This window comes from Rutilus rutilus (assembly GCF_951802725.1).
Source record: "Rutilus rutilus genome assembly, chromosome: 12".
Classification (NCBI taxonomy): Eukaryota; Metazoa; Chordata; class Actinopteri; order Cypriniformes; family Leuciscidae; genus Rutilus; species Rutilus rutilus.
This window is the reverse complement of record NC_140217.1, coordinates 31,002,497-31,028,452: the sequence shown is the minus strand read 5'-3', so window position 1 is coordinate 31,028,452 and position 25,956 is coordinate 31,002,497. Positions and strand designations below refer to the sequence as shown.

Here is a 25,956-nt window from a genome sequence, read left to right as displayed (position 1 = left end):
GTAATAGGTGTCTTCAGATGCTACTCCACACTCAATTAAAGATACTTTATGTGCACCTGTAGCCTCAGAAATATGGAATTGTATCGTTATTTATGAAAGTGTAATTATTTTTGGTGAATAAGATGTGGTAAACTGTTCTTGTAACAGTGCATACATAAGATTTCATTATTTCATGAAGTCTAATCTCTTGTGGTTTTTTTTATAGGGACTAAAAGGAGACAAAGGAGAGGATGGTATTCCAGTACGTTTTCCCTATTTCTTTTCTCTATTTATGAGTATGTTTGTGTTTTTTGTATGTAATGTTGCTCTGTTTCTCTTGTCTTTCAGGGAGAATCAGGGTTGCCAGGTAAACCAGGGGAGAGAGGTCTAAGAGTGAGTATGCAGATTTGTTATGTGATGCTACGAATCATTGTAACTTGTATTCCAGCCACATCCTAACAGTGTTCCTTTAATATTTAAGGGAATAACGGGTCAATCAGGTCAACCTGGGCCAAAAGGAGACACGGGTGATCCAGGGGAAGATGGACGAAATGTAAGACATATGGCTGCCTAAATGTATTACATCAGAATTAAGGCTTGGTCACGCTTAACTAAATATTTGCAAACTTTCTTTTTGAACCAGAATTATTTATACTCAGTCTGGATTTTATTCCTGAATGAAAGACAATTGCACTCATTCACATGCATTCACAAAAATGAAAATTCTGTCATCATTTACTCACCCTCAAGTTGTTCCAAACCTGTATGAATTTCTTTCTTCTCCTGAACACAGAAGAAGATATTTTGAAGAATGTCAGTAACAAAACAGTTGTTGGACCCCATTGACTTCCATAGTATGGAAAAAAAGTACTGTGGAAGTCAATGGGGTCCCATGTTTGGTTAAAGACATTCTTCAAAATATCATCTTTTGCGTTCAGCTGTGTGTATCTTGATCAAGCGACACTGTTACTACACAGCGCTAAGAGGTCCAGTAAAGAAAGCATTTGAATTCGCCTCAGAAGTAATAACATCGCTGCAAGATCTAGTGAGAAGCATTCAAATTTCTCTGTTATTAACCGTAGATCTCTATTAGATCAAACAGTGCTGGAGTGGAAACCAGGAGAGACATTGTGCCATGAATGAACTAGTTATAGGCTTTAAGTCCACAGATCAGCAACATTCACCATGGATTTACTTTAGTAACACTAACTGTAACCATGAAAGTTTGGCAGGATTAGTAAAATGCTTTTAAGTACGTCACACATCTTTTTCCAGCTCTTCAAAACTCAAATATTATTACCCCCATTTATAAAACTAAAAGTTTCCAGATGTAGGGAAACACACTTATTTAAAAATAATTTTTCTTTTAATAAATTTCTCTGGCATTTCTTTCTTTTTGCTGTATCAAAAACGCACCGAACCGTGACACCACTGTGTCCTATCAAACCAAACCGAGAATTTTGTGAACCGTTACACCCCTACTTACAACAGATGTTGATCTTCCTCAAAGTTTGCCTTGATTGTTCTACGTTTACACTTTTACATTGCACACACACTTTGTAACATTTTATTTAAGTTCAAGAGTTTCTTTAACACTTATTTTAATATAAGACATAAAGAAGATATTTTTGTTGACATTTTATTTTGTTTTTGACTGCTAAAACTAATATAGTTTGTTGTTCAAACAGTGGTTTAAATTCAAACTTTTCTACTTAAAAAAAAAAGGTTATAAAAAATGTTAATCATTATCGATATACCGACCGATATGAAACATTATATTGTGATAGATTATTTGGCTATATTGCACAGCCCTAACCATACAGTTAAAAACATCAACCTAGCCTCCAAATAAAACAACAACAGATCTCTACTGTGATATATTTAGCACTGTTGGGTCAGATTATTGGTTTCTTTGTCTGGTCATGTGATCAGAGTTTTGTTTTGCGCAGGGTACCCCAGGCTCCAACGGACCAAGAGGCCTAAAGGGCGAGCAGGTGAAAGATTAAAAACTTGTATCACAATTGTTTGGACCATCACACAAACAATGAAATTGTCATCTAACTATCTTCATTATGGGTAATTATAGGGAATACAAGGTCCCCCCGGGCCGCCTGGAGATGTGGTATGTTTTTATTATCATTATCTCTTTTATTAGTACCCCCCCCTTATATTAGTAGTTTTTTTTTATCTTTTGAATTTGTTTATTCTGTTAGACAACTGGAGAGAAACAGCTGAAAGGTGACAGAGGAGAAAAGGTACAGTAAAATGTTCATAGTCTCTTAATTTTGTCTATCACACATATTCTGATTTTGTCATTGTGATACTCGTTCTAACACCAGGGAGAGGCAGGTGACCCAGGGGAGCATGGGGCTAAAGGTCAAAAGGGTGAAGGAGGAGCTTCAGGCCCTGCAGGACCAAGCGTAAGTCAGCATGGAGATCAAACAGTATGTGTTATCGAGAGTAATAGGATTTGTATCTGAAACTATTTGTTTTATTAGGGTTCTGAGGGGCAGCGTGGTCTACCAGGAACCAGAGTAAGTACCTCTCTTTTGTGCTTTTGTGCCTTCTAGCCATTTACACATTTCTTTAATCCGTTTGTGATAGCAGTCTTTAATATCTCATTCTACTTTCTGTTTCTCAAGGGTGACCCAGGTGATAGGGGCAGTCCAGGAGACAAGGTAAGAGAGCCAGGTTTCTCTGTTTACTGTGGGACGTCATGCTGTCTTTAGTTTTCTGGCTACTGCGTCCAGGCTGTAGATTTCCAGAGGAATAAAGCGTTTGACCCTCCTGTCCCAAAACAACACCAAACACTCTTTTTTGAGATCATTAACATGACCACAAGACATTAAATAAAAAAACATATTTAGCACAAAACGTAATTTTATTTTGAAATCATGTGTGTATGAGTGACAGGTCCTGACATCCCTGACAGGAAGTAGTAATAGCCTTGTGATTTAAGATCTCTGAATCTTAATGCAAATGCTGCAGGTTCAGTTTTATACATGGGACACCTCACGGGTCCATTTAAATTTTGATTATGGGAATCATGATGTGATTACAAAACACTATTTGATGCATACATTTTTCAGCTATGCCTTTCAGCCGCAAATCATTTTAGATAAATCATGCAGTAGACCTAATGGTTCGCTTTTCAACATACGTGGAAGTTATGGGTTGCTTAAGGGTTCTGTGTTTGGATTTGACAGGCGTGAATAGGCTGTTGTTTCTTTAGCTCCTGTTGGACACAAAATATGATTTTTATGTCATGTTCGTGAAAAATGTCAAAAGAGTGTAGCAAATATTTTACAACCCTTGCCTGTAATGTTTTACAGTTTACCTATTTTAATGAAAAACTAAAATTAAGTCAATAAAAAAATTGTTCAGTAAAAGTATTAAAATGCATCTGGGAATGATTTCTTTCCCCAGCCCTAATTACTAAAATCATTATCTGGCTTAATCACTGTTGAGCAAAGCATTTATCCAAAAGTTGCTAATAAATGGAACAGAGCTAACGATCTTTGTATTTGTATATTATATACACTACCATACCGTAAGTTTGGGGTCGGTAAGATTTTTGAAATGTTTTTGGAAAAAAACCCACCAAGGCTGCATTTATTTGATCAAAAATGCAATAAAATGTTTTACAATTTAAAATAAATTATATATTTACATATATAGTATACATTTTGTATATGGATATGCCGTGCCGAACCAAGCTCAATTGGAAATGAACTGGAACCGTTTCTTACCGCTATTATAACCGTTCTGGCTGACGGTGGAGAAGCGGCTAATGTAAGAGTTTTTAATGTCACTTTGATCAGAATGCGTCATTGCTGAATAAAAGTATTAAAAAAGTCACTTTTAACAAAAAGCAAGTACCAAGTGGCACGTAACCTGCAATGGATTTTATTTATAGATGGATAAATTAAATGTAAGTTAATTTGATTTTAAATGGATTGTAATGTCTGATCACTTTCCTCTATTACCATTATAAGTTCTGTCTGTTCAAGACATTGAACACATTGCTTCATCTTGCGCTGCAATTTTTTTGCTGTCAATTACTTTTGGAATGAAGCGTCTAATAAGATGCTTTCTTAAATATTTCTTCAAAGGCAGGTGTAAGCGCCTTTGCAAAATCATTCTATTTTAGAGTACAGCAATGACAATATTTTGAAAGTAAGTGCCATACAGTGGATGACAGCTGAAAAATGGCTGAAATGGTAACGCTGGCTGCACTAATCATCAGTGTAAAGTATAAATATAACTGCTTAGTCATGGATCTCTCTATTCTGCAGCAGCTGTGACACACTTCATTATGTCAGGTTTTACCTCTTGGGGTTTTAAATAGCAGGTCTCACTAGCGCTGAAAATATTCATTTTTGGCTGTCTGCAAGACTGTTTAATCTTTGTTTACTATTTGTGCTACAGAATTGAAACAAGGCTTTGTTTCGCAGTGGGAGGAAATGAGAAAACAACATTTTACTGATGTCTCGAGAAATATTGTAAACCATGTTGCAGCTTTCTGTTTCCTCTCAGAGAGACAGTTGTGTCTGACCCTTGTGACGTATACTTGTGTACCAGTACTCATCTACAGTAATTTATCCTTTTGATCTCTGTTCCTTTCATAATCATTGTGTAGGTTTTTAGGCGGGGCATCATTGATTATTACATTAAGCTGATGATTGCTGCGTTTGGTGTTGTTAATGACAAAGATTGGATCTATCAGTCAACCCATTTTCATTATTATTCATTCAAGTTGGTGACAACCCAATGCTGGTTTGAAAATTTGATTTTGACAGTGATGTTGAGTGTTTGTATGCATGGATAATATGTGTGTGTCACAGCTAATTTTGATTGTTTCACGAACATGTGCGTATGCATGTGCAGGGAGAAAGAGGAGTGGCAGGATTGGATGGACGACCCGGTCAGGATGGGAAACCTGGTCTTCCTGGAACTCCCGGATTACGGGTCAGATCACTTCATGATCAGCCTTGCATCAGCCTAATATTCAAAGAATCCTCAATCAGTTCCTAATTGTTTTTGGTTTTGTAGGGTGACCCAGGAAAACAAGGAGATCCTGGACGAGATGTGAGTACTTCTTTTCCTCCCTATGTCAAATCTGTTTGTTTTGTATCATGATGTTGCGACTATTTGGCTACAAATCAGTCCAGGTTTCAGTCAGAAACTTTTGATGCTGGATAAATAAACATTAAATTGTTGCGTCCTAGGGATTGCCGGGACTAAGAGGGCCTCAGGGGCCTTCAGGACCACCTGGTCCCCCAGGAACTGATGGCACACCTGTGAGTAATATCATGGCTTAATTTGTGTAGGGAAAATCATTTACCCATACAAATTCCCACACCTGCGCATAAGTCCGTTATCACGTCAAAATAATGTTTTGTTTTATTTCAGGGTAAAGCAGGGGAGGATGGGAAACCAGGACTGCTTGGAAAAGCTGTAAGTGAAGCTGTAATCTGAATGAGAACCCAACATCTATTCAAAAACCTTTGAATCTACTGTGCATGCAATATATGCATGTACCATATTCTCACAAGCCCCTTACTGTTGATATTTTCAACAACCCCATTGTAATATGAGTAGAATGTATGAAATTCCAAGCTGGCACTTCCTGAGTTTATTTTTTACTTTTATTTTTTAATCAAGTCAGCTCAATCTAGAATGCAGTAAGCAAACACTTGTTCCACTTTAGTAACCACACCTTGTCCTCCATAAATGAGACAATTAAACCATCCTGCTGATTATAAATCACCCTCTTAGCAGCCTAATGAGCATTCAGTGGGAGGTAACTCACCCTAATATATGCTTTATAGTTAAAATATGTAAGGAATTTCAGTCAGCCGTGTACTAATGTTCAGTTAACCTGACTCAGATAGATTGCGCCACTGGAGCTGGGTTCACGCAAAACCCGCTCGTCCTGCAGTTTCTTCTGATTTACTGATCACAGCCCTGAACCAGCTGTGGTAATTGCGGGAGCTATATTGGGCTGGATGGCACCCGTCATATATCTGTAATACATGGCTGCGTGTCGCACGAAGCGTTTAGAAGAGAAATTACTGCTTGAATGAGCTGCACAAAATTACAAGAGTTCTCATACCAAAACAGGAAGAGCTGATTACAGGAAGTCTTGATTACAGAAATTATGAAAACGCGCCTCGCACTCATCCAGATGTCTGTGTTTAGCGCCTCGTTTTCTATCAAACTTTTTCAGGGCGAGGACGGCGTGCCAGGAGAGGATGGTCGAAAGGTAATAAAACATCTATTGTATGACTACATTGTAATTTTTGATAATTAGCCTCACTGATTAAATCTGGTTATGCTTCCTTCGCAGGGAGACAAAGGAGAGCAGGGGGCCGCTGGAAGAGACGTGAGTCTCTCGTACTTATCTTCCTGATCATCCTGTTCTCACTCTCTTCCTGCCTCTCACAACACAACACAAGACAAGTCCATCACAGCTTATCATACTCGGCACTACATAACACTTTCAAAATGTACATTCTGACTTTTCCTACACCTATGTTATGGAAAAGGTTATTATTACCATTTGTGGATCTCATTCTCTATGTGGCATCAAAGTGTCGCCTGATAATGTTTCATTTTGTACTCTGCTATCTCCAAGCCTTTACCTGCTGTTTTCGTCCTGTGACCACATTTCACTTTAAATGTACTCAGATTTTGTTGCTTTATGTTATTCAGTCCATGCCATTATGTCTCTCTGCCCTTTTTACTCGCTTTTTGTTTTTTGTCTGTCTCGTACAGCTAATTTTCCCATCAGCCCAAATCAGATTTGTTGTTAAATGGATGTTTTCAATCATAGAAACACACTCGCAAACATATACACACACTCTCACACATATTTTAAATGCATGGATGCTCTCCTTCCTGTGCTTGATGCTGAGTGCAGTCAGTAATTATGAGTCAGCAGCCTTATGGGAGAAACTCTTCACTGATGAGTTTATTTGATGTGCAAATTTATGCCCATTAATTAAGGAATTAATTTGGATCATGGTTATTTCTCTCATCTTCTCTCTCTCTCTGTTGCTCACTCTTCCTCAGGGTCGAGATGGGATAAAAGGTGATCAGGGCATTGCAGGACTTATTGGCCCGCAAGGTCCCATTGGACCCCCTGGAGTTCCTGGAAACGTCGGACCACCAGGACCTGTGCGTTTGTGTTGTGCAAATGTTTGAATATAAATCGAATACTCTGCTACTCTATTAATCCCACAATAATTATCAAAATGTATGCAAAGGGCTGTATATCTCTATCCTTCTCTATTTCTTCCAGGTGGTCTATGTTAAAGGGGAGTCGGCAATCTCTATTCCAGGGCCCCAGGGCCCTCCAGGAACCTCTGTAAGTAACCTCTACCACTGCTGGTTCTTAAGTTGTTTTTAGAGACTTAGTATTTTTGCACTTGAGAAAAAAGCACCACTTATATTTCTTCTAAAACTGAAAATCTTGTTTAGTAATTTATTATAGCCCAAATACATATATTGCATTGAAGTTTGAATTACCAGCAATATGCAGCTATGTATCCTGTCTTACATACTGTATGCATTGTTTTCTATCAATCAGGGAGTACCTGGAGTTCCAGGAGCTGCTGGAGCAAGAGTAAGTTTGTGTGTGTGTGTGTGTGTGTGTGTGTGTGTGTGTGTGTGTGTGTGTGTGTGTGTGTGTGTGTGTGTGTGTGTGTGTGTGTGTGTGTGTGTGTGTGTGTGTGTGTGTGTGTGCAAGAGAGTGTGTTGTGTTGTGTTTTATTTTTTTATTTTATTATTAAGTTGTCATAATGTGACCTTTGTAGGGGGAAAGAGGTCTACCAGGCTTGAAAGGAGATGTGGTGAGTGTATTTTTACGCATGTGTATTCACTGCTCTCAGAGCTGACATAAGGCAGTTCTCAGCATACCTGACTGTAATAATTCAACTCTTCTGACTGACAGGGTGATCCAGGAGAGGATGGCAAACCAGGAACTGTAGCAGTAAGGAAAACGTTCGTGCACGCAGAGTCACGCATGCATGGCTAGCAAGATGACTAATATTGTTTTCCCCCGGTTTTGTCACAGGATGTGAAGAGAGCATTCTCAGAATTTGGCATTGAGGTACTGATAAATTTATCAACGAGATTGAAATGTTTGCATGTAGATGTACATGTCACTCTCTCTCCTATCATTTACATAAAATTTCCATTTTAGGTCAGAGAATTAAAACTATTAATTGATGACCAAAGCAATCTAGTATCAAAGAGGGGCGATAAAGGAGATGTCGGACCTAGAGGCCCTGCAGGAGCAGATGTGAGTTAAACGTGGATACATTATGCAACAGAGTGGTGTCTGGTATTTCAACAGTTGGAGTAGCGTGTTACAGGACCTTATCCAATAAAGAGCATGCTAAAACTCTGTTGGTACTGTCCATGGTGCTGAAACTGAGTTCTGGTTTGAAAACATCCAGCAACTCTCCATATTTCTCCAGTGCCCTCTCCTCTTCTTTTTTAAACCTTGTTCTCTCTTCTTTGCATACTGGCTTTCAGGGTGCACGAGGTCTTCCAGGTGAGCGAGGTGTGAAAGGAGAGCATGGTGAGAACGGGCCGCCTGGCCCACAGGGTCCTCCAGGCAGGGCAATTGGAGAGAGAGGCCCAGAGGGTCCGCCAGGACAGGCAGGTGAACCCGGAAAGCCAGGAATACCAGGAGTACCAGGACGAGCCGGTGAACTTGGAGAAGCTGGCAGACCTGGGGACAAGGTAAAGAGAAGAGATTTTTCTACAAGATTTTGTTACTTGTAGAGGATAAAGAGCTGATTAAAGAAGACACTTGATATAAAGTTATTGTAGAAATGAGATTATGAGTTTGTCTTTGTTGCAGGGAGAGAAAGGGGACAAAGGGGACAGAGGGCCAGGTGTAAGTACCATTGCTATCATTTATGCATTCAATTTTAAGAAATTTAATGAACATGAACTTTGTTCAAGAAAATGCACCAGCAATATATATTCTTGAACAAATATATATTTTACCAGCCATGGAGTGTCTAGCAATTTTTGCTTGCATTAGATGCTTGGTGTATGTTCAAACTAGTGCTATCAAATCGATTAATTGATTTTTAATATTATTTTTTCTACATAATATATGTGTTTATATATTATTATACAGTATTTACATGTTATATTTATGTGTGTGAGTGTGTGTGTCTGTGTATACTGTATATATACTGTATATATATATAAATGTGTGTGTGTAAATACAGTATATACACACAGACATATATATTTAATATATATAAATATATATAATAATATATATACACACACATATATTATGTAAAACAAAGACTTTTAGGTTAGATGTGATTAATCGCGATTAGCACTAGTTCAAAAACTACTTTCTTGCTTTTATATGGATTAAATCTTCTCTTTTTAGGGTCCGGCTGGATTGCCTGGCCTAGGAGGGCCTCCAGGACCAAAGGTAAAACAAAATGAAGCTCGCATTTTTAGTACACTAGTGGAAGTGTACCGTAAACTGAGATAAAGATTTGTAGTTATTAATTTTGTGTGTGGTAACATATTAAGCATTTATTCCTGTGTTTTTCCAAGGGCGATTCGGTCACCGCTCAGAGTGGTTTGCCTGGTCCAAGGGGTCTGCCAGGCCCCCAAGGTATCAGAGGTGAGCCTGGTGCAGTAGGGCCTCCAGGATCTCTGGGAGAGCGGGTGAGGTGGAGTTTCTGAAGTGTTTGTATGTGTGGATGCTACCTTATATGTTTTTGACCTTAGTTGACTGTCAGATCTGTGATGTGTTTCTCTCTCAGGGCTACACAGGTGCTCGTGGGGAGAAAGGGGACAAAGGAGCCAGTGGAGAGAGAGGAAAAGATGGCTCCCCGGTGAGTGTACCCTTTTACTGGCCTTAACTGACAATAGAACTTCTCTCTCTTTTTATCTAATTTTACAATAAAACTGTGGTTCTGTTATCTTAGGGAAGTCAAGGAGATCCAGGAAAACAAGGACAGGATGGGAAGCCGGTGAGAAACAAATTCCTATTAGCTGTGTTGCCAGTTTTTACTTATTGAAATGGATTTCAGTTGCTTTGTCTAATTAATGTTGATGTTAATTATTAGTTTTAAGGTTAATTAAGGTTAGTTATTTGAACACATCTTTAATCCTAAGTATTAAACTTTGGCATGTAACGTGTCCCACACCATTTGTAGATAGTGTGGCTTGTTGGGGAGAACTGTGCTGTTATTTTTTTAAGCGATGATACAATTTGTGCCTGGTGGATGATAAAACAGGCAAAAAAACAAACAAAAAACACACACACACTGACACTAAAGGAGGGACCCAAGGCTTATCTGTGAACCAGAAAATCATGGAGATTTTGGATGGGCTTTTGTGGGGCTAAGTCCTGTAAGTAACCACCAATTAACCAACCAGAATACCCTAGCAACCACCCAAGATATCACAGGAACTGCATAGAAACATATTTTGCACTGGCAGGCACCACCTTCTGATGATGTCTTTGCATCCTTATGATTTAACAGTCATGCATATTGGTGTACTATAGTTATGACAAACCATGGTATGGTTAGATTACCAGAGAATGGTGAATTCCACGAATCTCCTTCTCTCATTTGAAGGTTTGACAATGTTTAGTGAATTCTGCAACACTTTATAATCAGTTTGCTTTTCATTAGTTAGTCAAGTATGCCGTAATGTAGTAGTCATACAGTATAAAAACATGCTGTCTCATTAATGAAATGGAGATGAAAAGAAAGTTTAGCTTTAGTGGAGAGGAAGAGGAGAGTTTATGCTCTCACTCACACCTTTATTTATTCTCCTCTGGAGCAGGGTTTGAAGGGACTGGCCGGTCCACCAGGCCTACCTGTAAGTAACAGCATCCCAACATGGCAGCCTCTCTTGGGCTTGCCATGAAGGAAATCCTGGGGATTTGCTGCGAGTACTAGGCCTTGCTGTGAGCACTAGCTGACTTCCTTTGCTTGAGGCTCCATAGATCAACCACACAGAAGTAACAAATGCAGCACTGCTTCAATCCGCTAACCAATCTGTCTCCTCTTTTCCTCCACTCCTTTTTGTAATCCCACTCCATTCATTTTCTAATTCCATTCATTTGTACCATCACACCTCTGCTCTCTCTACACTTCCTGTCCCTCCATTCCATCCTCCCTCTCTCTTTAGGGCTTGCCTGGGTTCCCAGGAGTGCTGGGCAGACCGGTAGGTTTTCTGTGGCTGAGATTGTAGGCTGCTTTACTAATAATGGGAAGGAGGCTGTCCTTGTCTGTGTAGTTTGTTTGTTTGTTTGTGTGTGTGCTTGTGTGTTTAAGTCTGTTAGATGGTCATATATGTGTGAGTTGAAATATACATTGTCTCAAGTCTCTGTAAGCAATGTAAATGTTTGTAATTTTTATACACTACCGTTCAAAAGGTTTTTTTTTTAGTTTTTTTTTTATGAAATTAACAATTTTATTGTTAATTTAAAACCCCTGTATTGTTTATTTTAAAAACCCTTTAAATGAATGAAAAGTGACAGTAAAGACATTTATAGTATTGCAAAAGATTTCTATTTCAAATTAATCCTGTTCTTTTAAACTTCCTATTCATCAAAGAATCCTGAAATGACGGTTTCCACAATGAAATTATTAAGCAGCACAACCATTTCAACTGAAGTAATAATAATAAAAGCGTCAAATCAGCAAATTAGAATAATTTCTGAAGGATCACAGGAAAAAATTACATTTTAAAATATATTAAAATAGAATGGAGTTGTAATAATATTACAGTTAAATTGTAATAATATTTCAATTACTGTTTTTACTGTATTTTTGATCAAATCACCAGCCTTTGTAAGCACAAGAAAATTAAGAAAACATTAAGAAAATTGTACCGGCTCTCAAAGTTGAACAGTAGTGTATGTGTATTCGATGTTTGTGCAGTCGTTGTCAGAAATATACAGTATGTCTGTCCATTCAGAGCTTGTCTGTGCTGTTTTTCTGTGCATGTGTGTGTCTGTGTGCATTATATTTGTATCAGCCTGCTGTTCATACCAAATGTGTATTTTACACAGGGGAATCCAGGAGAACCAGGAATAAGAGGACCAACTGTACGTATATTCAGTTATGTACATACTCAAATTAAAAAATATATTATTTCTAACCTTTGGTTTGGAATTTCAGGGTCCGATGGGTGGAAATGGACCCCCAGGGGCTCCTGGTGTGAAGGTAAATACTGCATTATTTGACATAGACCCCAGAATTTCATTCATTACCAGTAATTTCAGATCAATCATAATAGCATGAACCATGTTTGTTATTTTGTCTTTATTTGTGTCCTGATTATTTGTGTATGCATGTCATTTTAGGGTGACCAAGGAGAACCAGGCATTGGAGTTCAAGTACGTTTTCCAGCTGAGTAGAGATGAACACTTTCCTTCAGGCGATTTGATACACAGAAGGAGGCCGTGTGTTTTTGGAGTTACATAACTAACCCACCAGAGTTTACTCACTCTTCAATATTTTCTCTTCATTCTTCAAGGGCCCTCCTGGACCTCAGGGCAACAGAGGGTTACCTGGACCTGCAGGCACTCCAGGAGCCATAGTAAGATAAAAATGCAATATTGGAGTCTTTCCAACAGAGGAGTTTGACCTCTGTCTCTCCACAGAGGTCATTAGACAATCTCTGCAGCTTCAGCTTAAAGCCTCTTCACATGCTCTGTTTATCCCTCTGTGTCTTCGGTTTGCCCTTGGATTTTGGCACAATTACAGTATTTTTCCTCTTCGCGTAGGCCTATTTCAGCAGATACCGCTTAAATATCAGTGTACTGTGACGTTCAGTAGATCCTGTGGGTATTTCATAGACATCTTGCTCTTATAGAATGTGGTGATTTATATTTGTCTGTGTAGAGATAAATGCAGCATTTTCTAATGTTTTGCAGGGGCCACAAGGACCCCCAGGGCTTCCAGGACAAGTGGTGAGTAAATAAACATACCAGACAAACATATATTACAGAGAATTTCATATTTGGATAAATGCTCTATTACAAGTTTCGCTCTTTAACCAGTCGGCAAAATGGTGAATGTGAGGCAATGCATAGTTGAGGGTCTGAGCAACAAATGACAAGAGCACTTGACTTTGGATTTTAACAATAAAATATCGTTTTAACAGTGCCATCAGAACTGTTTCTATGAGGTGCGAGAAAGATTGAAACTGAACCCGCAATTCACTCTTTCGGACTGACACGCTTGGTGCAGTTGCAGGCACAATCCAATTATGATATCGTGATGCCTGTATTGCATTAATGAGTATGGTATTTTGAGGTAGTTGGCAGTACCCAGACCTAATTTATATGAAGTGACTCTCTGTTCTCCTGTTGTCTCACTAACACATACATACACACACACACACACACACACACACACACACACACACACACACACACACACACACACACACACACACACACACACACACACACAGACATTTACTAAGCTATCTAAATGGGGACATTCCATAGACTTCCACTGTTTTATATACAGTTAGTTGTAAATGCTAAAACTTTCCAAAATGAAATTTTGTCAGGTTTAACTCACCTTTTGGTGGTGACACAGACACACAGTCTATTCACACATACACACAAATACTGTTTATACATTCCCTCTGAGATTTAGGGCATGCATAAGCCTACTTAAGGGTATTTTATTGTGAATATCAATTATAACTCAATTGTCAAAAACAATTGTTTATTACTTGATTACCAATCTAATCGAAAATGCCAGCCTTTTTAAGGGCAAAAGTAGAAGGAAAAATAAATAAAATATAAGGTGCATTTTCTCTTCAGAGAATTCATTATTCCATTACTTTTTCTGCAGGATTTATACATTAACATACACAAAAATGTATTATATTTGTTTCTTTAGCATGTTTGTGATAAGTAAAAAAGTCCCTTGTTTGAGTAACAAGGTTATCTTAACATGTTACCTTAATGACATACACAGGGAGAGGGGGGCAAGCCTGGGGTCCCAGGGAGAGATGGTGTTACAGGGAAAGAGGGCCTGCCAGGATTACCTGGGAAACAGGTGAGTGATAAGATGCCCTTGACATTTACTGAGACATATGCATTAATTTCATGATCTTCTGCTTCTTCTTTTTTTCAGCTTTTCTTCTTTCTGTTCTTCCGTACTTAACCACTTTCTCTTTGTCTAATTATCTCTTTCTTTCACTTACTTTCAGGGCATTGCTGGACCCATCGGCCCCCCAGGACTTAAAGGAGAGCAAGGAGACAGCGGTCCACCAGGAAAGGTGCATCCATATGTGCATCTGCATGTGTGGATTTGCACGTAATGTGTAGTTTGATTGACACTATGCTTTTAATTCCCAACCTGTTCAATTGATCTCTCTCCCTTTATTTGTGTTCCTCTGTGTTCTGCAGTCTGTCACCGGACCCCCTGGAATGAAGGGTGAGACGGTAAGTTGTTGCCATGGTTACAACATAGTGAACACTATGTGAAGATCAACCCTTCTCACCTGCTTGAATGATAATCTCATTTGCAGCAAACATAATGTTAGAGCACCATGTACGTGAGCTCTTCAATAGAGTGTTAACAAAACCCAAATGCCAACTGAGGCTTTTATTTATTCAAGCCAAGCATAGAAGCTATATTTTATTTTACTTTAATCTAATGTTTTATGACTGCTTTCGATTAAAAGGTTTCCTTGATCCTTGATTCTGTTTTTTCATACCAACTTTGGGCATTTTTTGACAGTTTCTAACTTCCTATATAGCCCCTTTCACACAGAGATTCCGGAATATACACGGATAAAGTGACCCGGGATCTGACCCGGGTTCGTTTGATTTTGGTTCATTCACACTGCCAGTGATTTTCCGGAATCAGAGAGTGCGTTCACACACAACCCGTAAAGACATGTGACATCGATGTGACTTGTAATGTCTCAGCAGCATAATGTTATGAGCTGCTATTTCTCTCTCGAGAAACCACGCTTGTGCATTTTTTTCTCTGATTCGATCATAAACTAGCGCATTACGTACCGTTTCAGTAGCTGGCGAACGATCCCGGCTTCAGCGTCATCATTACGACACGGCATTGATTACGGCTTTTGTTCACACAGCGCATTCTGGGACTGAACACAGCAATGTTACTAGGTCCCCAACCCGGCATCAACCCCGGGTCGTGTTTGCATTCACACAGAAGGCGTTCTGGTAATTTCCCAGGATCAACGCGCTGTGTGAAAGGGGCTTATGTTTTCCATCCAGTTTCATTAATGTCTTTATCGTGTTTGCTGGTGTCTTTAAAACAAGTCCAACACAAGAAGGTCTACAGTGTTTCATAACACAAATTAACTATCAGTTAGTTAACTTAGTTAACTAGTTAACTATTAGTCTTGAACAGAATTTGAACAGAACAGAAATTCACAATGGGGAAACACAGTGCAACAAGATAAATGTAAAATATTGACAAGTCTTAACATTATACATACTAACAAAATTAAAATGTGCTAAAATGAATTACTAATTGTCAGCAAAGTTATATTCAATCAGTCACGACCATGTAAATTAAGCAAAATTTCAGCATGAAACATGTAGGGATATCAGACTGTAGGGACCATTCTACTCGGTAAAAAATACTGAGTAGTTTATCTGCCTAGAATAACGCACATTGTTGTCCAGAAGAATTAATACAAAAAAGCCCCTTGCTTTCATTGTAAGCAAGCATAAGACTTCCATTTTAAGTGCCTTATTTATTTTATTTTTATGAGCGACAAGTCAGAATTATTTGAGTCTGATTAATATATTTAGCTGTATGTATATGTACTTTCAACATCTAAATAAATCTGATACAGGAAAACTTTGACCTCCTTTTTCAGCATTCTGCCATCTCTATGACACAAATACTCTGTAATTGTGCCTTATTGTGTGTGGGTTTACTTAGGTACTGGCACTGATGTGCTCCATATATATTTACCACATTTGTTGACAATTATAACAGGACAGGGAAGAAAACTACTGTGACTGTTGCACATTAAACGCCATGGGCAAAAATCCATCACCTGCCTTCACTGTACAGCCGAACACTTCCAGGAGCACCTAATCTGTCAAGATATCCCATCCACAGTATAAACTATGATGGAATCTTGATAATATCTGAAAAAAATATGTACAGCATGTTCTCAGAAACGTAACTCAAGCATTTGGTACAGTACCAATTCCCCTGAAGGAAGTGGATGGCTTATCTGCACTGCGCCATGACATAGATTGTAGATAATGCACCATAGATGTATTTCTGACATGAATATTTCACATCATTAACTCATATCTTTTTGCTGATTGTTTAAGGGATCTCCTGGTCAGACATTGCCAGGCACTGTTGGAGAAAGAGGCCTTCCTGGATTATCAGTGAGTTTCACTCGTTTTGGTCATAAATGTGAAGTTCTGTCCAGCCAACTATTCATTCTGATGTCAACCTGTCAATGTTTCTAAAGTTTATATGTTTTGAGTTGCATATTAATCTTTTTTATGACCCATCATTTATTCTCACAGTTTTCATCATATTCTGTCATCAGCCATCCTTCATCATTTGTAGAACTAATTCTGAATTCATATTTCATACACGTACTAATTTCTTTTGTGTGCCTGTTTTTTATTTTAGGGCCCAAAAGGAGACAAGGGGCCAGCGGGGATAAAAGGAGAAAGAGTGAGAACTGTCTGATAATATTACAGAGTGCAAATCTACATTGTGTAGAAATGGAATTTAAAGTGTTTTTTACGCACAGGGTGCTGCGGGTGATCCTGGAGATTCTGGAGAAAATGTGAGTACCTGCATTCACTTCAAAGGCAGAAGCAATAGCACCACCATCCATTTCATCTCCACTATAATACATGCATCCTTAAAATACTTTTTCACATTAATTTTTTAGGGAATGAGAGGCCCACAAGGGCCCAAAGGATTCAAAGGTGAGCCAGGCGTGGGGATGGCTGGGCCTCCAGGACAACTTGGACCCATCGGCTTAAAGGTCATTGATTCATTTTATTTTGGAGTTGTTATAGAACTGTTGCTAACAAACCTCAAACTCTAAGGGCCCTAGTTTAACGATCTGAAACGCAAGTATCAAGCGCGAAACGCAAGTAACTTTGTGGGCGGGTCTTGGGTGCTGTTGCTATTATACCGACGGGATAAATGACTCTTGCGCCCGACGCAAATCTAAAATGGGTTGGTCTGAAGTAGCTTCATTATTCATAGGTGTGGTTTGGGCGTAACGTGAAATAAACCAATCAGAGCGACATCTCACATTCCCTTTAAGAGCAGACGCGCTTTTTCCATGGCGGATTGCTATTGTAACGGCGAATTTGCCAGGCGCGCGCCAGCAGCGTTTCACAGCCGAGGAGAGCAACACTCTCGTCACGGCCGTAAAAGAGAGAGAAGTTACATTAGGGATGGAGAAACCCACCCAAATTAACTTCGGTTAAACAGGCGTATGATCATTTGGGTAAATGTGTAAGCTAGATGTATGCTTTTATAATAAATTGTGTATCTATCTATCTATCTCTCTATCTATTGTAATAATGTATGATTTGCAAAAATGAAAACTGCTGTTTCTGTGTAGATGAGAGAATCAAAGTGTATGCGCATTGTCCACACGCTACATTGATTATGGCCAAGCATGCGCCCTTAAAATAGCATATGAATAACATGTAAAATAGGATATGAATAACATGCGCAACGTGCATTCAACCAGGAAAAACCTAGTTTAAAGTCAGTGGCGGAATTGTTTTCTAAACCTGCAAAATAGCATCAGGGAACGTTTGCGCCCGAACACGCCTCCTCTTTGCGCTGAACCGCCCCGGGGAGCGCAAGTGTATTTCCTAGTTTACCGACGTGCGTCTGTGGAGGGAAAAGTCCGCTGTGCGCGGGTGCAAAATAGGAATGATACATGCGTCGGTGTACAAAGTCAATTGCGCTGGGTGCAAGATAGGGCCCTAAGTGTTAACTTTGGCTTGTGGCTCATCCACACAAACATGAATGATAGTACCGCAAATCGACCACATGGCAATGCTTTTGCAGTCATATAGTCAACCACAGAAAATGTTAAAAACTAGTGTGTATATTGAATCGAAGGTTTTTAATCTGTTCCAGGGTGACCCTGGCTTTCCAGGTCCTCCAGGCCCTCCTGGACCACGTGGATTGGATGGGACACCAGGACTGGCAGGACAGAGAGGTGAAGCAGGTCAGCCAGGACCCCCTGGACCACAAGGAGAGAGGGTTAGTTGAGTAACTGCACATACAGAAACAAATGTGACACAAATGTTTAGAATGGCTATTACTACATAAAGAAATGTGTTCAATACAATAAACAAAATTACTTGCTGAATTTTCAGTCTATTGACTGCATCCAGTGATCACAATTCCTCTGATGCCTCTTATTGTTGTAAGGGTCTACAAGGATTTACAGGCAAAATAGGAAACCCAGGAACATCTGGAGTTGATGGACAACCAGGACCCACTGTAAGAATGTTCAAATCAAATTATGTGTATACAGGTGTTTCTTAGAGCAAGTATAACTGTGTCTATCCCTCAGTGGTATTCAGTGATGTCTTTATCTTCATATTAGGGTACTGCGGGCCTTCCAGGACTCAAGGGCGATAAGGTAATTGATGTGTTGCTTTTAAAGGTGCTATTCGTACAATTTTTTTAAGAGCACCTGTGTTCCTAATTTAAAAACTTTAGAAGCACAGTCAAACATTTAGGAGCAGTTAAAGTCATGCACAAGTATGCATGAGAAAGGGGAGCTTATCAACTATAACAGAATTCAAAATTCATGACAAAGGAGTTTACTTGCTGATAAATCAAATGAAGGCTGAAAAAAAAAAAAAGACAACAGTAAAATTACAATACTAATACTGTATTTATGGCTGTCTTCCTTTTTTTGCTTTCAATCATTAAACCATAGAGCTTTTATTTTTGCTGAAAACTCCAGGAAGACCTAAAGCTTCTCATTTGCTGACAACAGATTTATAAATAATTCTGATTACAAGACGGGTTGGCACACTCATGTTGCATTTTCAAATGCACGTCATGGATGACCCAAACCCGCAGCACTTGCAGAGTTTGCGTAGAGCAGAATTTTCTATAAATCTATAAATGATGCTGTTCATTCGGAAACACGTCAAACTATAAATGTACATATTAATTAAATCACGGTCTTTACGATTTGTATTCGAATTTGTTGCTTGGCTGGTGATAATTTATTCATGAGTTTAACTGGTTCAGTCGCAACGGTGTGCCTAAACAAGCCCTGGATTGGATCTGTTTAGAGTTGCTCAATCATATATCAGTATATTTTACAATATATAGTACATAGTTCAAGTTTCCCATTTAAATCTGGAAACAACTTATGGAGTTCATCCCACCCTAAGTGCATATTGTCACTGAAGTAAAATACAGATATACCAAATACTAAGACATTCTGAAATGTCTTTTCACTCGAATTTATGTTGATTATATAATTTGTAATGAAATATACAAGCATTTTCAAAAGTGGTGCTATTGGACAAGTATTTAAGAGTACATTACCCCTTTTCTCACTTTTCCCCCTCCACATTCAGGGTGAAGTTGGAGTAGGAGTGCCAGGTCTAAGAGGAGAGCGAGGAGACCTCGGTCCTCGGGTAATGTCCATGACTAATCTGAATTATGTTCATTTGCTTGTATGCTCATCAGATTGTGATGGTGTATCTGTCTAATTTACTTAGGGAGAAGAAGGTCGGGCTGGAACAGATGGAGAGAGAGGCCCTACTGTAAATATACTCCTTTCTGTTCACAACATTCAGCATTCGCTCATTATTTTTTACCCCACTACATCCCTTTTTCTATATATATTGATGTCAGTCAGACAGAAACAGTCAGTTTCTCTTGATGGGTGTCATTGATCTGAGCCCTCGTCTAGATGTGGAAAGGCTGATGCAGGGATAGAGGTAGCTGTACGAACACACTGTATTCGTCATACTTTATATTCAGGGCTATGATGTGTTCGTCTCCCACTCGCTGCAATTTCAAAACCATTATGAGTCAAGACCTCTTGCTGCGCTGCACGTCTTCTATCTACAAATGCATACAAATGTTCAAGCAAATAAGATTTCTCCTCTACTCATCTGTCTGTCCCACTGACAGGGTCCTTCTGGCAGCAAAGGGAACAGAGGAGATAAGGTGTGTATAAATTGTCGTCTGCTGCTACAATCTGTCTCAGGCTGTCCTTTACTCTGCTATAAAAAAAAGAAAGAAAAAATAATAACTGTCATAAAATTCTTCAATTTACATGCAGATGTTTTATGTCATATAAACTTAGAAATAATGTTAAATATACCAATTCTTCACAGGGCGAGCAAGGTCCTTCGGGAATTAAAGGCGAAAAGGTGATTTCTTTTTTTAAATATGCATTGATCATCCTGCTTTTTTACACAGCTCCCTGAAATGCTTGATTCTGATTGGTCCATTGGAATATTTTTTTCAATAATAACTGCTAAACTTGGCCATTAAACTTGATTCTTCTTATATGATAAAATGATTTAAACTCAAATCATGTGCATATTTTGTATTTGTAGCTGTATAATAAGCAGGACCATGAACAGTCATCTGGTAATTTTTGCAAAATAAACCCCTACAAGTGTGATCAGATGTGAAGATGGCGAGTCTTGTACCACCCTGATGGGGTTTATTTTGTACATTAGATGTACTACATTTTTCTTTTTAAATATTTAATTATATATTTTTGTATTTGAATTTGAATCTTCAAGGGAGATACTCTGCTGGTGGGGGGGCCTCCAGGAGAGAAAGGAGTGAAAGGAGAAACTGTGAGTCAAAATTATTTGATGAAGCTGTGTCAGATGTTAAACCGCTTTTGTATCACTTTATAAAAAATAAATAAAGGCCAATAATGAAGGTTAGGTTGCTGAAGGTCTCTTATCTTTTGAGAACATGTGCCTGTGAGAACTGGTCATACAGCATTTATGTGTGCCTGCCTCAGGATCGATTCTGGAGATTGTTAACGAGTCAGTAGGCAACAGGCTTAAAGGCAGATCAATTGGGTCGATGTAAACCAATGAGTTATACTGAACACTGCTCTCCTCAGGGGGAACGAGGACCTAAAGGTGCACAGGGTGAAAAGGGTGCAAAAGGACAGGAAGGACCACCAGGAGAACAGGTAAAAAATATATTTTTCTTGTTTTTATGTACAACTACAATATAATGTTGTGATGCCTAAAATCTATTGTAGCATTTTTTTTAAAACAACTGATTTTAGACAAAATAGTATATCATTTTAAAATGGGCTATTTAGTTGTCATCAGCCTGAACATGAAAAAACAATGATCAGCTTATTGATCTCAGCCACAATTTTAATATTGGTGTATCCCAAATTAAAATGGTTCTTCTCTTTTGATTCCTTTTAAAGGTTGCGGTTTCATAACTTTTTACGACTACCTTGGTTTCTCCCAAAATTCCTTAGGTGAAATAAATACAGACACAAATGAGACCTACAGTTAGAGCTATAAAATGTATGTGAATGGCTTTAGAAGGTTTTAGAAGAATCTGAGAAATGTTGAAATCTCTTACTTTTGATTACAGACGTTGTTGAGATTTCTTCTGAAACACTAGAGAAGATATGTGTCAGATTGCTAAGGTCTCTTTTTAGAAGCAGGAGAGTCAATGTATTTGTTTAATCTCATTACTAATATATGAAAGAAATTTCATTTGTGATTTTTCTTTAATATTTGTAGGGTCTGAGAGGTGAGCCAGGAGAGAGAGGTTCCTCTGGTTTCCAAGGAGCCCGTGGTCCTGGTGGTCAGAAGGTGAAAAATATATTCTCTTCTCTCACAACTAAACATGAATACTGTAACGGTTTTAATCCAATGATGAAGGTATAAATAACGACAGTATGCACAAACAATACCGAACAAAGAATGAGTAAAGGAGAGGAACTAAATACACATGGTGATGAACTAAATGATGAACAGCTGTGATTATTAAGTTAATATCCATGGTAACTGATTATGGCTGGAAAAGGAGAACAAAGGAACATAGGTGATTAAACAGACTGATACGAAAAGCAAACGAAAGCAAAACTAAGCATAACTGTGACAAAAACATTTGGGTGTTTAAAAATGTATATAAATGTGTGTGAAGATCATGTTGATAATTTTTTTGCTTATCATTTGCAGGGAGAAGCAGGGCAGCCAGGTGTCCCAGGTGAAGCGGTGTGTATTCTTATTCAGATTCCTATAACATCAGTGCATGAATAACACATACAATCCCCAGACTCAGCTGTATCCCTATGACTACCCCTCATTTTTTTTTATCTGTCCTCTACAGGGAACACCTGGTAAAGATGGCCTGCCTGGCATGAGAGGAGAGAAGGGAGAGGTTGGGTACATAGGTCTGCGAGGCCTCAAGGTGTGTGTGTGTGCATTTTAATGGTTGTCTCTTTGATTAAAACTCAAACTGACTCTTGCAAACGTTATCAGTAACCTTGAGGAGCCCTTCAGACCAGATGATCACACTGCTTATAATTCCTCCACAGTCTGGATTCCAGGCCATTGTGTCTGATATTCATCTGCATATGTACCATAGAGCCATCATGTCAAAGTTTTTTTGTGTGTGTATGTGCGTGCATGTGTAGAGAAATTGATTTGTCGAGTGCAGCGAGGCACATGAAAGACTGCGTATGAATCATTCCTCTCAGGGATTACATGGGCTGCTGCAGACAGTACTAGCTGCCCTTCAGCCAGCGGCAACATAGACGCACACCCTTACATAGCAGATAAGAACTTTTATCTGGATTCAGCATCCCTGATAGACCTCTATTTGTTGTCACTAATGAGAAAGACAGTAATTGAAGGGTGTGTGTGCTTGTGTTGGATGACTGACACATGAATAGTATTTTATTCTTTACAAATAGTCCCTCCCTGGGAGCTTTTCTCTAGTGTCATTACTCCCTGTCACATTGAGTGATTGACAGGTTGACTGAGCTTTAATTGCTTACAGGGAGAACGAGGCTCCAAGGGGCTATGTGGACCAAGCGGACAAAAGGGAGACAAGGTGAGTAATAAAGAGAGCTTGAGGAAAATTTGTGTTGTGTCGCAGTGTTTTGCTGGGAGTCATGAATTGTGTCTGTTAATAGGGAGATGGTGGGATTAATGGCAGACCAGGATTGCCGGGGAGGAAAGGAGAGCAGGTACGTACACACATTTATTTGTGTGTGAGGGGTGCATGTGATTCCTGCTGTTATCTTTGTTTGAATGCAAGTTTTATTTCAGGGTGAAGTCGGGTCTCAAGGTCCCACAGGAAGTCCAGGGAAGGAGGGGCTCATTGGAGCCAAGGTAAAACATCTGAGGTCTGAGATTATATTGAATAATAGGGAAGGGTTGATATAATACAAACATTCACAATTCTTGATCAATTATTAAACCACGGTAAAACTGCCATTCAAGTTTTTATTTAAAGACAGTAATACGTTTATTCAGCAAAGATGATAGTAAAGGCATTCATAATGTAACAAAAGATTTATATTTCAAATAAACGCTGTTCTTTTGAACTTTCATCAAAGAATCCTATATCCAGCATAACTGGTTTTTTTTATATTTGATAACGAGAAATGTTACTTGAGCAAAAAATCATATTAAAATGATTTCTGGAGGATCATATGACACTGAAGATGAGTAAGGGCAGTTGAAAATTCAGCTTTGCTATCAAGAGAAATAAATTCCAATTTAGAATATATTAAAATAGAAATATATTGTCTTTGGTGGACATAGATGTTTTTTCAAACACATAAAAACTGTGAATGTAATGGGTGCATACCAGCATTTTTATCACGGTTGGCTTGAATCGAGTCTGTACTACTGATACTGTATTTTATTATTGTTGTATTTTTATCATCTTAATATCAGATTGGTACCAACCAGAGCATGTGAGTGGAGCAGTGTGACGCTCCAATTAATATTTCGCTGTTGAGGAAATATTACTGCTCACATGCTCTGGTACCAACATACCAATACTTTTAACAACCCTACTGAATAAACCAGTGGACAACAAAATGCTTGAAACTGTTTTACAGTAACATAGAACTGCATAATCTGTAGCCCTTGTAATTAAAAAAAAAAGTGGAACAGGTGCAATGAAACTTTAAACAAACTGCGTAACATTCATCTGTTGATGCCCAGGGTGACAGAGGCTTTGATGGAGTTTTGGGGCCAAAGGGAACACAGGGCGAGAAAGGTGACCGGGTGAGTATGCAAACCTCTTTAGCTCCCTGCTGTTTAAATCTAATGCTGTTGATCTAAGTAAAGAAAGAGACTTATTAGTTGTTCCTCTTGCTTTCTTTAGGGCCCATCTGGTATCCCAGGCCCTCCTGGTCTGAGAGGTGTGGATGGACCCCCTGGTCTAACAGGCCCTCAAGGACCTGCTGGTGGTAAAGGTCCAGAGGGTCTGCAGGGACAAAAGGTATCAAACTTACTCTATACCACTGTGTATGTGCAAAGGGACATTTACATAATCATGGAGGTCATATCATTGTTTCAATGGATTAGTTTTTCATGGGGGGGACAGTATCACTGTAAAAAATACACATCACTGTAACAATCTGGGCTCATTTAATGTCTGACATAATAACCTGTGGTTCAACAAACAAGTGAGTAATCAGCAAATTCAGTGAGGATGTGAGTTGTCGTGCCAATCTGGATCATGATTCAGACCATTTACGCTGTTCTTTTCAGACTGATTTGTCAATTGTTTGAGAGATGCTTTATAGAGTGTTTCTCTCTCAACACAGTAAAATTCTCAAGTTATTTATTTTATTTTAATGTGTTTTATTTTGCTGTGATGTGTATGTAGTGCAGTGCAGAGCAGTGCTGCTCCTGAATAGCGCTGCAGGAAACCCTGATTCATATGCACAAGGGGCAGGGTTAGTTCATCATATGTGAGGTTTTGAATATTTATTGTAGGGAGAAAGAGGTCCTGCAGGCCCTGCTATGGTTGGTCCACGTGGCATACCAGGGATCCCAGGAGAGAGAGGAGAACAGGTGACTATAAACATAATCTACCTCTGCATTGATTCTTTATACATCTGTCATCGCTAAATGTGTCTCTTTGTGTTTATGTATCAGGGTGAGATAGGCTCTGATGGACCTAAAGGAGACAGAGGAGAAGCAGGCATGACGGTCAGAACAAATAGACTTTTACAATTCATGACTTATTGTAATGTTATGCATAATTTATTCTTCTACCTGAGCCACACATTGAACCCTCAAGATAAATAAGAATGACTCAAGGGCTGGTCACATCTCTCTTTATTTTTTAAAGGAGGATGAGATTCGGGGTTATGTTCGAACTGAGATGAACTTGCATTGTGGTGAGTGGATCTTTGATAATTGTCATTTATCTCCATCTATAACAATTTTCCATCACCATCAATGATCGTTTCACTTCATGAAGTCAGGAAATCTACATGAATCCTCTATAACAACTTTCTTTTTTGGTGCTCTGAAAGAAAAAATCCTGTTCAGACATTGTTTTAAACTTTTGTCCGCCTCATCAGTGGCAAACTCAATTTGTCTCCTTTGTGATATGGAACAGCTGGGTAAATGATAAATGTGATAGACAATCCCGGACTTTTTTTTCATTGTAAATTCTTTTACAGAAGTAAAATGGGATGCAAATTCTGATTAATGTTGATTTTCTCTCTTATGTATCTTTAAATTCATATCTCTTTCTCTTTCTCTCTTTTTCCTTAAGCTTGTGGAGGTAAGTTGTGACTTATATATCCTCAATATAGCTACATTTTCCTATCATTGCATCAGCAACTCGTGTCCATACAGTACACTAATAGTACACTTAGTGTGTGTCTTGTGTGATGTGGTCTCAGTCTGTATAAACCTTGTTGTTGAGAATGTTTGTGAGAATTTCT

General features: G+C 38.7%; 1 protein-coding gene across 3 annotated transcripts in view; it reads left to right on the top strand.

Annotated features, from left to right (window-relative positions):
• col7a1 (collagen, type VII, alpha 1) overlaps nucleotides 1-25,932 on the top strand; it is a 62,035-nt gene extending 36,103 nt beyond the window's left edge. For 2 of the 3 annotated variants that reach the window (XM_084426167.1, XM_084426165.1), the window contains exons 54-115: nucleotides 206-241; nucleotides 328-372; nucleotides 461-532; nucleotides 1,929-1,973; nucleotides 2,066-2,101; nucleotides 2,193-2,234; nucleotides 2,319-2,399; nucleotides 2,478-2,513; nucleotides 2,622-2,657; nucleotides 4,867-4,947; nucleotides 5,032-5,067; nucleotides 5,208-5,279; nucleotides 5,392-5,436; nucleotides 6,209-6,244; nucleotides 6,329-6,364; nucleotides 7,054-7,158; nucleotides 7,283-7,348; nucleotides 7,571-7,606; nucleotides 7,797-7,832; nucleotides 7,934-7,972; nucleotides 8,057-8,092; nucleotides 8,186-8,284; nucleotides 8,521-8,730; nucleotides 8,852-8,887; nucleotides 9,404-9,448; nucleotides 9,577-9,690; nucleotides 9,789-9,860; nucleotides 9,954-9,998; nucleotides 10,822-10,857; nucleotides 12,056-12,091; nucleotides 12,165-12,209; nucleotides 12,350-12,382; nucleotides 12,523-12,585; nucleotides 12,923-12,958; nucleotides 13,983-14,063; nucleotides 14,218-14,286; nucleotides 14,417-14,452; nucleotides 16,340-16,399; nucleotides 16,653-16,697; nucleotides 16,777-16,812; nucleotides 16,921-17,016; nucleotides 18,138-18,263; nucleotides 18,435-18,506; nucleotides 18,613-18,648; nucleotides 19,607-19,666; nucleotides 19,751-19,795; nucleotides 20,169-20,204; nucleotides 20,375-20,410; nucleotides 20,792-20,848; nucleotides 21,127-21,198; nucleotides 21,773-21,844; nucleotides 22,214-22,249; nucleotides 22,365-22,445; nucleotides 23,037-23,090; nucleotides 23,173-23,226; nucleotides 23,309-23,371; nucleotides 24,215-24,277; nucleotides 24,378-24,494; nucleotides 24,995-25,072; nucleotides 25,157-25,210; nucleotides 25,353-25,401; nucleotides 25,785-25,932. In XM_084426167.1, the coding sequence (XP_084282293.1) occupies nucleotides 206-241; nucleotides 328-372; nucleotides 461-532; nucleotides 1,929-1,973; nucleotides 2,066-2,101; nucleotides 2,193-2,234; nucleotides 2,319-2,399; nucleotides 2,478-2,513; nucleotides 2,622-2,657; nucleotides 4,867-4,947; nucleotides 5,032-5,067; nucleotides 5,208-5,279; nucleotides 5,392-5,436; nucleotides 6,209-6,244; nucleotides 6,329-6,364; nucleotides 7,054-7,158; nucleotides 7,283-7,348; nucleotides 7,571-7,606; nucleotides 7,797-7,832; nucleotides 7,934-7,972; nucleotides 8,057-8,092; nucleotides 8,186-8,284; nucleotides 8,521-8,730; nucleotides 8,852-8,887; nucleotides 9,404-9,448; nucleotides 9,577-9,690; nucleotides 9,789-9,860; nucleotides 9,954-9,998; nucleotides 10,822-10,857; nucleotides 12,056-12,091; nucleotides 12,165-12,209; nucleotides 12,350-12,382; nucleotides 12,523-12,585; nucleotides 12,923-12,958; nucleotides 13,983-14,063; nucleotides 14,218-14,286; nucleotides 14,417-14,452; nucleotides 16,340-16,399; nucleotides 16,653-16,697; nucleotides 16,777-16,812; nucleotides 16,921-17,016; nucleotides 18,138-18,263; nucleotides 18,435-18,506; nucleotides 18,613-18,648; nucleotides 19,607-19,666; nucleotides 19,751-19,795; nucleotides 20,169-20,204; nucleotides 20,375-20,410; nucleotides 20,792-20,848; nucleotides 21,127-21,198; nucleotides 21,773-21,844; nucleotides 22,214-22,249; nucleotides 22,365-22,445; nucleotides 23,037-23,090; nucleotides 23,173-23,226; nucleotides 23,309-23,371; nucleotides 24,215-24,277; nucleotides 24,378-24,494; nucleotides 24,995-25,072; nucleotides 25,157-25,210; nucleotides 25,353-25,401; nucleotides 25,785-25,804 (3,627 nt within the window). In that variant the 3' untranslated portion in view covers nucleotides 25,805-25,932. Of the gene's footprint in view, nucleotides 1-205; nucleotides 242-327; nucleotides 373-460; nucleotides 533-1,928; nucleotides 1,974-2,065; nucleotides 2,102-2,192; nucleotides 2,235-2,318; nucleotides 2,400-2,477; nucleotides 2,514-2,621; nucleotides 2,658-4,866; nucleotides 4,948-5,031; nucleotides 5,068-5,207; nucleotides 5,280-5,391; nucleotides 5,437-6,208; nucleotides 6,245-6,328; nucleotides 6,365-7,053; nucleotides 7,159-7,282; nucleotides 7,349-7,570; nucleotides 7,607-7,796; nucleotides 7,833-7,933; nucleotides 7,973-8,056; nucleotides 8,093-8,185; nucleotides 8,285-8,520; nucleotides 8,731-8,851; nucleotides 8,888-9,403; nucleotides 9,449-9,576; nucleotides 9,691-9,788; nucleotides 9,861-9,953; nucleotides 9,999-10,821; nucleotides 10,858-11,169; nucleotides 11,206-12,055; nucleotides 12,092-12,164; nucleotides 12,210-12,349; nucleotides 12,383-12,522; nucleotides 12,586-12,922; nucleotides 12,959-13,982; nucleotides 14,064-14,217; nucleotides 14,287-14,416; nucleotides 14,453-16,339; nucleotides 16,400-16,652; nucleotides 16,698-16,776; nucleotides 16,813-16,920; nucleotides 17,017-18,137; nucleotides 18,264-18,434; nucleotides 18,507-18,612; nucleotides 18,649-19,606; nucleotides 19,667-19,750; nucleotides 19,796-20,168; nucleotides 20,205-20,374; nucleotides 20,411-20,791; nucleotides 20,849-21,126; nucleotides 21,199-21,772; nucleotides 21,845-22,213; nucleotides 22,250-22,364; nucleotides 22,446-23,036; nucleotides 23,091-23,172; nucleotides 23,227-23,308; nucleotides 23,372-24,214; nucleotides 24,278-24,377; nucleotides 24,495-24,994; nucleotides 25,073-25,156; nucleotides 25,211-25,352; nucleotides 25,402-25,784 lie in introns of all 3 variants that reach the window. The other variant, XM_084426166.1, reaches the window with a different exon arrangement.
• Nucleotides 25,933-25,956: the final 24 nt, after the last annotated feature.